This window comes from Haliaeetus albicilla, chromosome 12 (assembly GCF_947461875.1).
Source record: "Haliaeetus albicilla chromosome 12, bHalAlb1.1, whole genome shotgun sequence".
NCBI classification, from domain to species: Eukaryota; Metazoa; Chordata; class Aves; order Accipitriformes; family Accipitridae; genus Haliaeetus; species Haliaeetus albicilla.
Window position 1 is genome coordinate 24,165,854 of NC_091494.1, and position 17,287 is coordinate 24,183,140.

Sequence of the window (17,287 nt, forward strand, 5' to 3'; positions counted from 1 at the left end):
CCCTTTCACACCTCCAAACTGCTTGGAGAGTTATTAGTGTGCTTATTTGTGTTTTTTACTATTTTAAATCTGAGACACTAGAAGGATGTGCAAAGGCAGAGACACCTCCCAAGAAATTGGGGTGTCTCCAGTAACCGCACCACTCCTTCATTATCAAGAGACACTAATACAGAAAACTACCAATGCTAGTTAATCTAAATAACCCAAACCCTGAGCAGACAAGTCATCAAGGCGATAGGGCAAACTCGTGAGCTGTGATGCTCTCTAGTCAATACCATGACTAGAAAAGGAAAAGATCTTGGTAAACATGACATGACTTACGAAGAGCTCCAAATTAGGCCCCTGAGAACAGCCAAGCCATCCATCTCCCCCCCCCCCCCCCAATTTGAAACTTCCTGATGGATTTGGAATTCACTTGTAGGCTTCAATCAAAACAATACTCTTTTTAAAGGGGGTTTGTATTCCACCAAGAAAAGAATTTGAACAAAAGCAGGATTTGAGGATGAAACATGTAAACTGGATGAGATATCCAACAGTCAGAGTAGAATTGTCTACTATCTCTTGGACTGCCCTGATTAGTCTCTGACGACATCTACTTACGCTTCTTTGTAGTAAACAGTGAAGCTAATGAGATCTCTATAATCTGGAGGGCGATACCGTTCCCATGTTAGTTTAATCCGATTTTTGAGTGTAGTGTTGGAAACAAAACGCAGAATGTGGCTTTCACCTGCAATAGAAAAGGACAGGACATGACATGACAGAGTTAGCATCACATGGCCTATTAGTTTTTGCTATTTCTTCGGTATCAGTTTTAGCTAACTAGCCTTTCCAGTAGTGCCTATGATAGCACAGTACACCAACAGCCTTTGTCTCTGTAGAGCTTCATATTTCATCCTACTACATTTGAGTGCTTAAGGGCAAGCAGTGACCTTGGCAATCGTTTTAGAATATGCTGGAGCTACTTGTTATTATTTTTTCTGAAGCAGATTTTCTTGTAATGCTTCATCAGAAAGCTCTTGAAAACTACTTCAGACTCTCCCTGACTGAGGAATGAAGTCCTGGTCATTCACAGGACTGGTTTAGAAGCACTAAGTTCATCACCGAACTCCAATGTACGTGCAGAGCAGTAACTGGCCTGTGTGTTCTCACTTTCCAGGACAACTTTCGACAACTACAGTTTGTTTTTCTGGGGAATGGACAACAAGGGAAGGACAAAGGAGTTTACATTCCTATTCATGAGAGGCTGGACCAAGAACTCCAAAACTCAGTTCATATACAGCACAACCATTTGATGGCAGCAGCTTCCAGCTACTCTTCTGAACAGAGCTGGATGGAAGCTGGCAGTTTTGAAATGAATGGCTTCCCCCTACCAACTCACTGAGCTTTCCGATCCAAAACAAAATAGCATTTTAAAAACTTAATTCTTGGATGAAAAAATTGTGTTCTAAGTGTCTACTGTGACTTAGTTTCTAATGTTCCATAGAAGTCTCTGAAAATAAAGGGGTTTTCACCCTCATGTACACTGGCACTATTGGTGCTATCTTTTCAAAGGCAGTTTAGCTTTTGTTGATTCTTTTCCCCTTCTCAGAGTCAGAAAGCTTTCTGTAATGGTTTTGAAAAAAACAGGCAGTGGCTGGCACTAGCCTCAGTGGTAGTAAGGACTGGCTGTGTGTCTGTAACTCCTCCAGGACTGCAAGCCTTTGCTCTATTGAATGTGCAAAGAATGGAGTGTGCTTACAACGAGGATCTATGCCATTTGCATTTATGCATTGTGCCTAAAGAGACATTCAGCAGAGTACATGTCCTACTTTTGTAAACACCATCCAGAACAAGGGGACTTGACTTATACACAAGATCCATTTTAATTTACTCAGCTCCAGGAACACCACAAAGACCAAAGAAAAATGCACTGTCAGTTCTAAGAGTTTGAGTATGAGGTCAAATTTGTAAGCGTTCTGTCACCTTAATTCCTAGATGAGAGACTGCTTTTACATGTGTTGGTTACACCTGGAGACCTGACATGCAGACCACCGAAGCCAAAAGAGGACTTTCCAATAACTTTGACCATTGCAGAATCCAAAATTAAATGCAGAGACACTGACATTTAGGAATACTGTAGAAGACTAAAAAGTGTTCTCAATTCAAAAGCAAATAATTTGAAAATAAAGCACAGAAAACTGAGTTTACAACAAGCATTTCTAGCAACAAGGTACAATATTTGGTAGGAGCTGAGAAGCATGAACGTAATAAAGTTTGTTTTGGTGTCTCTGGAATTGTTATTCAGCAGCTTCCTTAGTATCAAGAAAGAGCAGATATCTAAGAGAGGAAAATACCTATATTGATGTACACTTGCAAAGGAAACCGAGAAACTGCTCCTCATTGGATATACCAAAACACTGAATTTTATTTCTCATTTCCCAGGTATGTTCCTATTGTCATATGATGCTGCTGTCACAAAAAATGGTATTTGGAAAGCAGTCACCTTCATCAAACTTTTTTTACAGATGAGAGAGTGACTACATAACCACACAATTTTCCATACATGCAAACATACTTTCGCAGCTACATTTTAGAAACTGAACAAGTAGAATGACTAAAAGCCTACTTAATTTCTAAACTCTAAATATTGTAATGGTCAGCAACATGGCAGTGTGTTGGCTTGGTTTTTTTTGTGATACCCTCCTATGCAGTTTGCCTTGAAATTCTTTTTGTTTGTTTACTTACAAGAGGCTCTCTCCCCATTGTTCCTTGGATTTATATCTCCTTTGCTCTGTCGTCCCTTGGTTCCTGAAACTTCCTCCATACGATAAATCTCAGAAACACACAATTTAGGATTAAATGCAAAGTACATTTTCCCCTCCTTGATCGTCAAGTTATGATGGTTCCAGTCCCACAGCTGCTGAAGATTGTGGTTGTCAAGCACATAGAAAGAATAATTCCTAGAAGGAAATTTTTGAAGGAAAAACTTTAGTTTTAATTCATAGCCAATTCCAACCAAGAATACCTTAATATAAGAAAACCTTAAAACACTATGTTTCCTCTTATTACTTTAAATTGGTGTTCAGCAGATTAAAGGATTTTCCTCTCTCCCATGGAGCAAGTTTTCCCTGAATGCTCACTTTGGTCAGAGGGCAGGGAAATGACTAACACAGGACTTCAAGGCTGACACCACACCATGTAAAGCCCACTCCAACACGTGTTTTAATAATTGTATAGAAGCTGCTATGAGGAATATAAATTCATGTCCTCTGAACAGCAGGTCTCTACACTGGATTTTCCATTCTGTGGCAAATGGGAAGCAATAACCTTACATACCTCATGGGAGGAAAAGCACGATGCAGTTCTGACAATAAAATACAATCACGAACTTACATTTACAAAAGCAACTCTAAGAGTTTGCATAGTGAGGTTTCCTTGCCTCTCTGTCTTAGTTTACCTGTTGGCCCAATAAAGATTTCCTACACTGTGCCAAGTACAGTTGCACCTATACATCAAAACCTGACAGTAAACAGTTGCACTGACTGCACAGCACAGGATCCAGACTTCAAAGTACAGAACTAACAACACAGGCAGCAGTATGTGCTGAGCCTATTCCCTAAGCACAGCAGTGGAATAACATGAACATCCTTTATTTCCACAGAAACTAAATACAAAGTTGTGTGCGGAAATCCTATTATATGTTAAGAAGAAATTCCCAGTACCACTCAGTTGTCCTGAATTGGAAAAAAAAAACAAAACAACCCAGGTGCAGCCGAAGCAAGATTATAGGCTCTACACCAGCAGCAAGACAACACCTGCAAAGACACATTTTGGGATAGCAGGGACAGGAATGCACAATCGGGAAATGAGTTAAAGGTCTGTGTACCTGATGAACCTAAATCAAACCAACCCATCATGGCAGCATTTATTATATTTCTGCAGAAAGTCCCACCAACGTTAACTACATCAGCATGAAATCCATTATTAACACAACGAAGCCTTGCAACCTCTGCAAGCCATTTTGCATTGGTAAGCACACGTCAACATAGTTAAACTAGGCTTTCTACAAATCCTTTTAACTACAGTCAGAGTTTCTGCAGGGTAACATGGCAGACAACCATGGGGCTCAGAAGAAGCTGACTTAATACTCATTTATGGCTTTCCTTCAACTACGTCATTTAGAATTTCGCATTAATTCCTCCCTCACCCAACCTGAAGTGAAACCTGTGCATTCTGGTTGCAGTCTGCGCTGGCCACAGTTGCAGTTTCTTGTAACATACCAAAATGCTGAGTGTATTTTCAGAACAATGCAAAAGAGAAGTGGTTTCTCCTATTTCCAGCTGTCCTCTAATTATTCAGGACTTGATTGCTGATGAAGTCAATATACCTGGTACCACTTCAGACAGGTGCCAAGAAGAATGTGCTCAGCTGACAATGGAGTACATACACATTTGTGCTTTAAATGCATCTTGTCAGGGGAGAACAAGGATGCTAAACTGCATATGGGATTTGACAGACATCACCAAAAACTGTGTTTATTTGAGACACCTATTACTCTGTTATAGATGACTAAAATCCCCGCAGCTCCCTGTGCACTGCTGAAAAGATGACACTTCACCATAATTAACCACATGATTAAGTGATGGCAACTAAGCTCTTCAGGAAAGACCAAAAAACTGGACTCAGATTGAACACAATAAACAGAGGTGTGCCTCCACGACTACAGAAACCATCTTAAATAACAGCCTAGCTTCTGCTCACAACCGCGGCAATTATTCTTTAGACACTAGGGATAATTCTTGTATCAAAGCAATGTGGCTAAGCTTTCAAGAGTGTGAATAAATGAGGCAAATCAAGTACACGCTGGTGCTTTACACAACTGCACAGTGACTGGGCCAGAGTTGGGAGTTAGTGTGGCTTGTACGTCAAAGCCAGCTGCACAAGTTTCAGCAGCCATCTGAAGCAAGGCAAACAGGTCCTAAGGGTTCATATATACAATGAAAGTATAAATTAGTGGAAGTTATTCTAGCATCATTCAAAGCACCAGGGAAACCACATTTGGAGGGCTATATATAGTCTCAGTCACAGGAGTGGCGCAGCACTGCATGGCTTGAAAGATGGAGCAGAGGGCAACCAGACTGCACTTAGGCCTTAGGTTTTAAATAAAGTTATAAATAAACATTATATCAGACTTTGGCTCTAACAGCTGTGGAAAAAATCAGGATGCCAAAGAAGATAGCATGGAAAGAATACAAGATTCACTGTAGGAAAACAAAGCACTGCCAGTCAAACCCTGGAGACAGTAACTAATGTAGTGACTGGAGATTATTGCCTGAAGGACAGGCTAAACCTCTGAACAGGAGCAGGAGGCACATCTGGTCCCAGGCTTGCCATAAAAAGCCTCAAGACAACCTGCATAACCCATGTACACCCACAGGAGAGAATTCCTACATGATGTGTATCCCCAACTGTAGAGCACCCACAGCCACTTAATTATTGACTGCATACATTAAAAACCTGCTTCACACTGTATCTGCACACAATGCTAGATCTGGCACATTCATCCACTGTAAAGCTATTAAGCAGAACATGAGATCCAAACCAAAAGGAGACGTGGGTGACGAAAACATTTCAACAAGCTTTCAATCAACCTTTATCCCTTCCGTAGCATACAGGACACAAAAAGCTCCTGAAAGGGGTAATGACCAGATAAGTGCACTGTTAATAAGAGTGCAATGCATGATCTGTAAAGGGAAGTGATTTGCACCAAAAAGGGAATGAGAACTGGCATAGGACTGTGAAGGAGAGCACTGGATGAGCTGGCTACAGAAGATGACCAAACAGCAAAGGTTTATGGCAGGCTGACTACCCTGGGACAAGACGAGCAACCCTGCAGGACATATAGAATAGAAAACTTTCATCTCTCAGTGCTACAGTGATGAGAAAGACAGAAAAATCCCACTAGACCAGATAGCTGGGACATCAACCAGAAAGAGACAGGAGAAAAGGAAAACCCGTATTGCTTTAAATACACAGAACATGCCACATGTTGGCTAGAAACTGTGTATTAACATGGTATATGTTCTACACCTGTATCACAGTGTGACCCTGATCTCCGATGAGGACCTGACAACAAAGTCAAACATATATAACACAATACCACAACAGAGAACAATACAGAGGACAACACTTGAACAAAATGCTCCATTTGATAGTCTCTCTTCAAGCAGGTTCATTCTTCAGCATTTCTCTACAAGCCTGAGCTTTATCAAATTTCCAAAACATTGCTAATTTTTTAATAATGCTGGTATATTCTTTTGCTTGTGTTTGTCCACCAACACTTCAAACAGAACCACTGAGGTTATTAACAAAATACTTGTCACTAACAGATACTTGAACACACCTTGCTAACATAAATTGTAAGCAACTTAGAAACAGCTGATTTTGGCCAAGAATTGCATCTCCACAGGCAAATACGTGGGTAGGAAACTAGGGGCTTTTATACTAACCCATGGATTTGGAAGTAATGTACCTTACTAATACTAATAAAAGTTCAGTGTTTTCTTGTCTGGTTCGAAAAGGTGACCTGACGGCTTCTTAAACCCCCCCACAAATCCAGCCTCACACCTCAGTTGTACAAACTCCCCAACTCACTTTTTGAAAGTTCACTTGCACATGGATGGCTGAGAAACAATGTTTTTACAGAGAAACAGTGTTTTTACAGACTCCTCTTAAAACAAAAAACAAGCTGAGGAGCATTCCCCCATGGAAGCCTGCCACTGCAGACATGCTCACCACCCGTGTTTACCACCAGCCCAGAGGGTGTTATTCATTCCTAAAACACTCTCACACACAGGGTGACTGCTTTGTTGAAATGCTGTGGCTAGAACAAGCCCTGCTGCTATCATGCTGACTGCCTGAATTCACCATAATCTGACAATAATGATCCCAAGAAAACAAACAGTAAAGTCTTCAGCGAGGAGCCACACAACAGCTAGAGATCCTGTTCACACCTTCCAACAAGCCTGACAGCTACTGATGTCTCTGCTTCAAAATGATGCAGAAAACAGGTCGGGGACGGGGGGCGTTTTGCTCTTATAAAGATTGCCCCCAGTTTGCTGCAGAAGTTGAAACACAACATCAGCAGCCGGTCGGTGCCACAACAGACACTCTTCCTCAGTCACCATCTCCTTGCTTGCTCCTGAAGGCCACAAATTGCTCATTTTCCAGGTACCTAACCTGGAGGTGCTTTGAGAAGTGCTGCCCACGTGCCATCCATCAACATGGCAGTTGCAGTCGATGACAGCAATGAACACACAGTGCCCCAGCAGAGGAGAGAGAGGGGCCTGGCAGAGTGAACACCAGACTAGGAATCAAAATCCTGCAACAGACACCGAGACCCTTCCAGCACACCTCCATTTCAGTTTCCCTATTTCCAAAGAGAAATTTTTTTATTGCCATGGGAGCACATTTACTACAGACATAGTGTTCAAAAGGGGTAATGAATACTCCAAAACCAAAGTAATCTTTCCATTTTCTGTGATAACCAAGGCAGGCACCAGAAACTGAATAAGGAAGAAAGAAATAATGAAGTACTGTTTTGTTAATCCAGTTCAATAAAAAAAAAAAAAAAAGAGATGGTGGTGGTGGGGTCAGTTGTGTAATGAACACCTATCATAATGGATCTCAAGTTAACCTCCTTCTCACCCCCCAAGGCAATGCTAGCATAAACAGCTATTGTTCCAGCAGACCAGTACTTCCCAGGTTAAGACCCTGCTCCCTGTTGTTCATAACTCTGCCAAAGTAATTGTTCAAGCTCAGTCTTTCCTTGCCAGGTGCCTACTTCCATCTAAGTATTGTTGGAAACGTGGTAATGCCTAAATTATGCTAGGCTTTTTCCAAGCAAAGAACCTGCCCCTGACCCAAAGTATGTAACTGTAGGAATGTCCTAGCATGGGTGAATTTTAGCACAAGTAGGTCTTAACTATAGATCTATTTTACCTCCTCCACTCAGCCCCATTTTCCCTCTTCAAAGCTGCACCTATTTACTTCTCTATTTGGGTATCCAATCTAAAAACCTGCCATTCCCTTCATATCAGCTCTGCTTGCTGACATACAAGGTACCAAGGACATAATTACTACTTGAAACACAATGCTAAACCCAAATTTAAAGAGAGCAAGAAAGAGAGGGTGAGAGAAGAAAAGACAAATCGATAATTGGAGTTATCTGTGAGAGCACACCACATCGTAAGTGGGCTGAATGAGCCTTGTGCTCGGCAAAGTGACAAGCCTCTAGGATTTGCAACTAGAAGCAAGCTTTTCCGTAGAGCCAGTGTTCTTACTGAAAAAGACAGCGTGCTTTTCAAGTGCAGGATGAAGAGCTGCCCTTTAACTCACTCAGTCAGATGGTGGAATTTTAAGAATTTAAGGCTGACCAAAGACTAGCCTGAGAGAAAGAGGGAGGTTGTGAAGAATCCCTCACACTGTAACCTTATCCTGTCGGAGCAGATAAATTAGACTCAAGCAACCTTTCCCATGACCCTCCCACCACCTTTTCTTACATGATTTCCCAAAATCCTTCATTTAATAGTTCTGTCATTCCTGAGGGAAACTTATTTCTTCCAGAGAACACTGGTTTAAACTTGGGATGGCTACTTGATTGAAGAAGAGAAAACAAAGCAGTTGGCTGAAGGACCGTCAGTACACCTCAGCATTGCAAGTTTTGCGGAGATGAAAGCTTGTCTCAACTATCTCTTACCATTGTAGGAAAACAAGAGTTACATACGGCAAAAAATATCACACACTGTGTAATTATAGAAGCAATATAACCCACAGCAAACATTACAAGGGATCAACTTTACTTTTCCTAACCAGTCTTTCTCCTGCTCGATAGATAGTTCATTTAATGTTAGCATTTCAAGGAGTTGCAAACAATTGCAACTTGCAATCTATTTCATATTAGTTAGGTCACTTCCAGTTGCTCTCCCTAGTTAGTAAACTTCAGGTTTCCCTTCAGCTGACATTCTCCATAAAACTCTGCTAAGAGCCAACAGTAAAGAATTGCAAGGAAATCCAATTGTTTCTGAAGATGCTTTTCTCAAACAGAGCAAAAAGAACAAATGAAGACACCTATCAATGTCAAGAATCTCCCTAGAAAAACCTAAAGCGAAAAACAGCAGCACAGTCACCATAAAAATACTTTTAATATACTCAATTTAATATGCTGATTTGGATAGCAATCCAAATGAGCAATGACTGTGCAATGATGTTCATTAGGAGAAAAACACTGTGTATTAGTGAAAGAGGAGATTCTATAAATGGTACGTGACTGTTTACTAGGGGACTTATTCTCTGCAGCTTTCTATTAAAGTAAAATTGCATCTACAGATATCTGAACACTTACCCATCCACCTGTTCCTCTCCCAGAATATACCGCAGGTTCTTCAAGAAAGACAGGGAGACTAATGCATGGGAATGACGAATCTTCACATATCCTGTTACTGTCTCAATCAGGCCCATAAAATTCTCCAGTTCTGAGGCGATGTTATCTACAGTAAGAAAAATGTAATTTTATTATTGCAGAATTCATAGCTTTAACTGCTATTTTGCTTAAGCCACTATTAGGTCAGTAAAAGAAAATGTTTGTATTTGTTGCTTTTGAAAATGAGAGACACTGGTAGTCCTCCCCCAGTAACAGTTGCCTGTACAGATGGCTGAAGGGCAAAATAAAGCCACAGAGCAACCGTGGAAAACCAGTCTTGCTTTTCCATACTGGTATACCTGCTTTTTCCATGGACATTGCACTCTGAAGCCAGCACCAAATGTTGAGCCAGCATTATGGCAGGGATGAAAAGACCCTTGTGTAAATGTACACATCCATGAGACTGGAGCAAAGCTCAGGCAGAAAGCTCCATTGGAAAACAGAGAATGAGACTGAAGATGAAGAGGTATGCTATCGGTCTTCTCTGGGGCATAAAGCATTGCTTTCAGTGACCTAAAAAGCTTTGGCTACAAAACTGAGAACTCTTGATGAAACAGCAAAGATAAAACTGTAAGGGTGTCCTCATGCCATGGAGCATGTTCCATATAGCTCACTAAAGGTGATTTTCTATAATAAATTATTAAAATGACTGCAGAGCAAGCTCTACTCTTCAGTACTGCCCCCTCCCTAGGAACTATACCGTCCCTGCCTAGGTCTGCAACACCCCAACCTTCACAAGACTGAAGCTTTGAAGTCCTTACCTCCAGCAACCCCTAGCCCATGCCCACTGCATGGTGTCATTATCCTGCAGAGTTACACTGCAGTTGTGAGGGGAAGGTTTTAAGCACTCAGGATGGGAGAAGCTGCTATGCGGTATGTTTGCTGCCATAAACAAACTGAAGTCCTAACAGATGGCTGGGAAGCCCAATTACCAAATACCAATGCTTGGTTGCCATACCAAATAAGCTGGGAGGAAGCAGATGCTCTTCAGCACTCTAAGATAATACTTAAAAAATAAAAAAACCCACACTTTCCCCGGGTAACTGGAACATCTCCCATAAGGGAAAGATTGTACCTGTAGCAGCAGGACCACAAGTGAAATAATCCACATGCTGCTGCTTCTAAACCCTGAAGTTTTCATTCAGCAGGAGGAAGGGAATCAAATATATCTCAATCTTCCAACCTTATTCAGGAAACCAAAAGGGACCTTCCATACAGAGATACATTTCCAATAAAAACTAACAGTGATTTTTACTCTGCTTTTAAGAGTTCATCAACTGTCAACACTTCCCTGGCTGATGAATCACTGCTCTGACAAATTTAATCCAGAGCTTGTTCTAGACATGTGACAAAGGTGGCCAGCTCACTAATGATGACCATCCAGAGGCACGGTGCTAGGCTTTATGTGAGCTTTCAGCACTCTGGATTCCATGTTTTAGCAAGACACCACACCTTGCCTTAAAAAGTGAGGCTATGCAGTCTTACAGTGCCATGCCTTACTTGCAGACAAGTTATTTACCTACCCAGATGCAAGGATTTTTGACTTTTCCACCTTCTCAGGCCTTTATTATGCCTTTGGGACTACTGCTCATCTCACTGCCTAATCCTGGCTCCCTGTCCTGCCAAAAAAGCTAACAAAAAACCCAGTTTTCAGTGCCTTACAACTCGGTAGCTGAATACCTATTCCATCCGCATGCTGGAGAACAGTGCTACAGTGGGCCAAATCAAACAGGAACACTGCTATAGGACTGGAAAGCAAACAGTTTGCTGAGTTTTTAATGTTCTTATCATTATGCTGACAGACAAAAGGAAAAATATTAAAAGCAGCCTTATCAGAGGTTCATAAAGGGAGGACAATCACTTACTTCCACGACGGATGTTAATCAGCAGATTTCCCTTGAGTATTGTGCATCCCTGCAACATTTGTGCCGACGTGACAGAGTCAATGGTCTTTGTTTTCCCGTCCTCACAAATTTTGGGGCAAGGCCCCTCACAAGGACTGCAGAACATGCTGTTAGGAAAGAAAGGGAGACTGAAAATAAGCAACAATACACAACTCTTGAGTCTATGGACTGCTCTGAGTTAAATTTTGAAAGACATTTCCCTCCAAAGCTTAAACGAATTCTTCAAGTTAGAATGAAAGTTACCATATTATTGCAGAGGGCTGCAGATAAATTAGCACACTTGCCCACTGGACTTAAGAGGCTGCAGCATCTTACCTCCCACTTACAGCAACACAGGAGTGAATGAATGGACCCATACCCACTGTCCGCTTCTGAAAGGCTTTGTGGTCCTTCCAAAGTGAAGGGCACTTCAGGTAAAACCCAGTGCCCTTGTATTTGTGCATTTACTCTAACTTAATTATACCCAGAAAGACCACCCTTCTCATTTATGCAGACAACTTCAGAGAGCTGTGAAGTTTCATGCTAATCCAGGCCGAACCTCCAAAAATAGGCCACTCAGGAACTGGAGATGGGAAAATACTGGTCAAGATCTTATAAATGTTGTCTGTCTCGATGCCCTTAAACCAACATTTGAAGCTCAGCACTAGGGAATTCCAAGCTCCTGGACATTTTAACTCAGGAAAGACAACTGTGGGAGCGTACAGTCAGGAGTGATATGGAGAAAGCAAGTGGTGAATTAGTCACTATTTCTTAATAGCTTAAGAGGTATTAAAGCAGCAAGTTTAAGCAAACAGAAGGATGCATCTTGATGCAAGGCAAAAATAATTTGCAACAGAAATTGGGAGTGACAGGTCAGAAGTCTAAGCAGGTTCAAAATGGATTACACAGATGGAAAGAGAACAGGTCCACCAGTGACTATAAAACACCAAGACAGACATAGCCCCGAACTTGGAGAAATCCGATTGCCAGAAGCTGGGAGGAAACACTGAAGCACGGGCTCACTTCTGCTTCTTATACTCACAAGCATTCCCAAGCATTATTTAGTGGCCAAACTCAAGGAGCAAGAACTCAGGTCAAACTAGCCTTTAGCTACAGCAGCTTTTTAAAGGCTCCATGTTATACTGTCTGCATACTCATCTCAAAGTTGAACACTCCATGTATGTATGAAACATGCCCTCTGATCACTCCTCTTGGTAAATGTCTTTCCCAATTCAAGGTCATATTTATTTTTCAATTTGTTCTAGCACTTTCCTTCATATTTCATTATTACTTACTCCACCTTATTGCTTTAGAGGGGAAAAATGAAAAAGAAAAAAGCAAACCCAGCTCCAAAGACAAAGGCTTCTGATGACAACACCAATGAACACGGACTTAATATTTATTCTTTTTAAAAGAAACTGACTCACTTTCTTGAGGCTTAAAGAAACAGGTAAAATATCAACAGTTTTTTATCCATAAACAATAAAAGAAACAAGCTTCCTTTTCTCACTAGTAAGCTCCTATTTCAAAATCCTGCACTATAACATGCCACAAACCACTAAAAGCTGCAGACACAAGCAAGAGGCATTCAACTAAATGTACAAAGAATGCTGGAAACGCTTTCCATTTGCAACTATTTGTTAACACCACCTCTGGGGAACAAAACATTCACTAGCCTTGAGTTACAGCTCCTTTCAATCTTTGCAGCAGCTTTGCAGCACAACACTGAGATAAGATAGGATGGCCATGCACTTCAGTGTAAGCGGTTCAAACAGCTGGTACTACAAGCTCAAGTAGATAACAAAAGAAACATTTCTCATGTGAATATCTGGATTCGAGCAAAGGCAGTGTTAAGTTGCTTACATCCAAATGTCAACCAGAGACTGCCTCACTATTTGATCAAAGGAACAGATGACACACATGCATGCACAGGCACACAACTAGTGCAGGAATCATCACAGCCACCTTTCCAAAAAACCCAACATCTTAGAACAGCCTACAAAGACATCATTTCAGCACAGTATTGAAGCACTACGGATTTTAGCATGCTGACTATCCTTTACTCAAATTCCACGACTTCCAAGGGTCACTATGCAACTAAGGCTGCTTGCTTAAACCACTGGCAAAATAAGAAAATCATAAGCATGCATCACTCCAACTGTTAGAATTAAGTAAGAGTAGGTGAATGACATTCTTGCAAGAAATTATTCTGTGTAATATTGTCAGCTGCTGCATTATTTTTGTCATCATCTACATGATTGCTCCCTTCTAAAACACCATTGTTATCTTCTGGAAACAGTGAAAAAAGGAAAATAAAATTAAATACACTAAAGAAAACGAGTCTAAAATGCAAGCACACATAAAGCAAGTAATACAGGAAGCAAGATAACTCCTACAGTTTGTTCTGTGTGATAATGGTCATCGGCCAACCTCCAACCTTGTGTTCCTTTGTTCCTTTGTTACTATCTACTTGAAGACCCAGTTCTGCATTGTACTGACCTCCAAGCCCTTCAGAACAATCAGTGGCACCTGACAATGCACAGGACTACACAGAACCAGACCTTTCAGTGGTGATTTCATCTAAGCAAGCCTTTATCAGGAAGTCATGCAATTCCCCATCGTATGTTCTCATTTCTACCTACTCCAATTTGCGTCACAAGCTGCCACAAAATATGGGGTGGAAAAACCCGAACATGACAACTCCAATGGACTTTTCAGAAGCTGCATTACCTTTGGCTCCCATTGCGTATGAATCCAGAGGGGCATTCTGCCATGCACTCATCATTGTGAATCACAAACCTCTCATATTCACTTGTTTCAGTGGCAGGGACTTTGGAGCAAAACTCTTTAGTCACACAGCGCCAGCCCTCAAACTTGTAGGTGTTGGGAGGGCAGGTGGGCATGCAGACTCCTTCATAGTAGTAATTGCGGCAGGCCACGCAAGCGGTGTTGTTGTCAGGTGCCGTGCAGCTCCCCAAGCATTCGTGATGGCAACACTCATTTTGGTCTGTACAGGCTCGCTTGCCACATGAGCTGGGGCACACTGCAAGACAGAAAGCAAGGTAGCATGAACAAGGGCTATTAAAGTAAATAGCATTAAAAGAAAAACCCTGATCCATATAATCCATGCTTTCATTCCCTGGGCTCTAGAGTATCTCTGCAAAAGAACCAACTCCTGTAAAACTGACAAATTAATTCTGTTTTTCTCAGTTTTAGTGGCCTGAAAATATCTTTTTCTCAGATCAAATGTATAACATGAACCAATTAAATAATAAGGAAAACTGCTGAAAGCAATATCAACATAAGATAATGGAAACAGGCAAGTACTGGAACCGACTCCATAGCCCTAGTTTTACAGTTTTTTGGGGGTTTTTTTTGAGTGCTGACTTATTGTCTTTCTAAGCATTTCTTGTCTTCCCTATTTGTACTTCAAATTGGTCTTTTACTGGCAAGAAGACAAGCTTCCTTTAAAAAACTTAATTACACTTGTACAATAAAGCACTGCTATACTGTAGCACACATGGTTAGGTTGACCCCAATGTAGCATCCCAATGTTGCTTATGTACGCAAAATGAGGTTTAATAAAGTACAGATGGTACACATCAAATACTGAGGAATCACAGAGCTACTATTTTCCCCTGAAGAGCGTAACAGAATTCTGCCTTATCCCCAAATTCTGGATTCAGAGAACAAAATATGAAAGGGAGAAAAAATGGGGTGCAAATTTATGGAGACATTAGTTTTATGTGAAAGCATTTCAGCTTGGAAGACATGAACAAAGAGCAGAATCGTCAGCAGACAAGCTCACCACTGTTACATCAAAAGAAGTGGCAGCATTATATTTATGTAACAACAACATTTTGATTACAGCATTGTATGGCCTTTTAGCCATGCGAGTTGTGTGCCAGAGGCTCTGTAAACAAACACAGATAGGAAATCTGGTTTGCATTAAGTAACTGTTTTCCAATTTCTAACTTAGCTAAAACACAGTACCAATAATAACAGCATAAAACAAAAATTTCAGTAGTACAACTACAGTGAGATCCAAGCAAAGCACCACAAGACATTTAAAATGAACAATCTGAGCAAAAAGCATATAACCAGCAAAGAAGTTAATATCCCAGAATGAACACAGAAGCAGCAGAGCCCAGCCTGTAGAGAAAGACAATGTTTATGAAACTGTGACAGTTCCACAGAAGTTCTGCATTGCAATTTATTTATTTTAATTTTTTACAATTGCAATTGTAGTTTGCAACTACAGTGTTGTTTGAATGCAGGACTAAACAGCCTAAAATCCTGACCCCTCCTCTTCCCATAATGAGGTCTAGGCTTTCCGGTATGTTTTTACAATGCTACTGAGCAGAGCACCACAATCATGACACAGGACTGAACACATGACAGTGCTATTAAGCAATAATATAAAAAAACCTGTTCATAGCTCTGCATCAGGATCTAGACATCCTACATCAAGTTTTGATTACAAGAAGCCATTTCCTCCTAGCTTTAAGGTAGTGTCCACCTTGAAAATGACTTGTACAACTGCCATCAGAGAGTTTTGCATTTCTTATCAAAATGGTTCTATATTGATCTTGCTTAATTTTATTCACTTTTTTTTTTTTAAAGTCCTAACTGCCAACTTTGTAAGTTTAAGCATCTGGGTATGAAGCTGGGCTTTCCTTATACAAGTAAGGCTAAGAAAGGTTTTGTGGAGGAAATTCCACCTGCAGGTACTCCCCAAGTAACCTGACAGCCTTAACAGTATCTCCCCTATAATAGCAGGTAGCTATGAAGTATCATCAGCAGACCTGCTTATAACATCCGACAGTGCTATTACTTGTATATACGTAGCCACTTACCACTAACACAAGCCACTTGCATTAAAGATAGCTTGGACACACTGAATTGAATGCAGCATGTCTACCGTATGAGAAGGTACTGTTGAAGTTGCCCAAGAGTTCATCTGTCTTCCAATTAGAAAAGAAACATAACTTAACCCTGCAGCCCTTTCCTTGCACATACTGCTATTATAACCCAACAGCAGTGCTGTTATCAACACTGCTCCATACCTGTATACTCAATTTTTTCAGAGTGAAACCAGGCAAAAAAAGTAGAAGAGGGGTAGAGGGGGGAGACTAGGAGAACAAGGAGGTAAGAGCATGAGGATGACTGATGCCTGCCCTGGTAGTGCAAATACCACATGCAGGTCAAATTAAGAACCTTTTGCAGAGCCAGTTAGTTGTAAAGACTACTGAGAGCAGGAATGCAGAGGAAATCACTGCTAAATAATGCATTGTGTAAAAATGCTGGATTATTTTTTTTTCTTGAAAAGGAAAAAACCCATACACACAAAACCCTTACGCAAAAAATAAAAAAGCATGGAGATGTATATTCTTTTTTTGATGGTAACCTGCATCAGTGTAAAAGGAGTAAAGTCTGCCCAGATGCCACCTCAGTAAGGCATCACAAATTGCCTCTCACCTTAATGTATACAGCACTACTTGCATTTGCAACTACTAAGGGATTTAAAAAAAAATAAATAAAATAAAAAAATCAGTGTGTCTTGCTAGCAGATGGACTGCTGTTCTGAGTGGGTGCCAGAAGTAAGATTTCGTGTGGTGGCTACATTTCCAGTTCAAAGCCCTACTAAGAAAAAAAACAAAACCACAAAACAAACCACACAGCCCCCATGACTCTACAAAGTTCATTACTAGATGTATTAACTACAGGATTTTTTTGTTTTCATCTAGACAATTTGCTAACAAAACCCCCAAAATGCTGCTACATTAAGTATTCAGATAAATATAGTAGAAAAAGACTGAGTTTATTTCATTCTTGGGAAAGAGTTTTGTATTCCCTTAATGTCATTCATGAACAGTCTGCTATATAAATAGGATTCCCTGCATCTCCTGGTGAATCTGCTGACTATTGTCTACAGAAATATAAA

General features: G+C 40.8%; 1 protein-coding gene across 4 annotated transcripts in view; it reads right to left on the bottom strand.

The window, feature by feature from the left end:
* IGF1R (insulin like growth factor 1 receptor) overlaps positions 1–17,287 on the bottom strand; it is a 195,544-nt gene that overhangs the window by 37,487 nt on the left and 140,770 nt on the right. For all 4 annotated transcript variants that reach the window (XM_069798512.1, XM_069798511.1, XM_069798510.1 and 1 more), the window contains exons 3-7: positions 14,074–14,386; positions 11,326–11,471; positions 9,383–9,527; positions 2,725–2,939; positions 601–727 (exon numbers count right to left, since the gene is read on the bottom strand). In XM_069798512.1, coding sequence (XP_069654613.1) covers positions 601–727; positions 2,725–2,939; positions 9,383–9,527; positions 11,326–11,471; positions 14,074–14,386 — 946 coding nt within the window. The remainder of the gene's footprint in view (positions 1–600; positions 728–2,724; positions 2,940–9,382; positions 9,528–11,325; positions 11,472–14,073; positions 14,387–17,287) is intronic.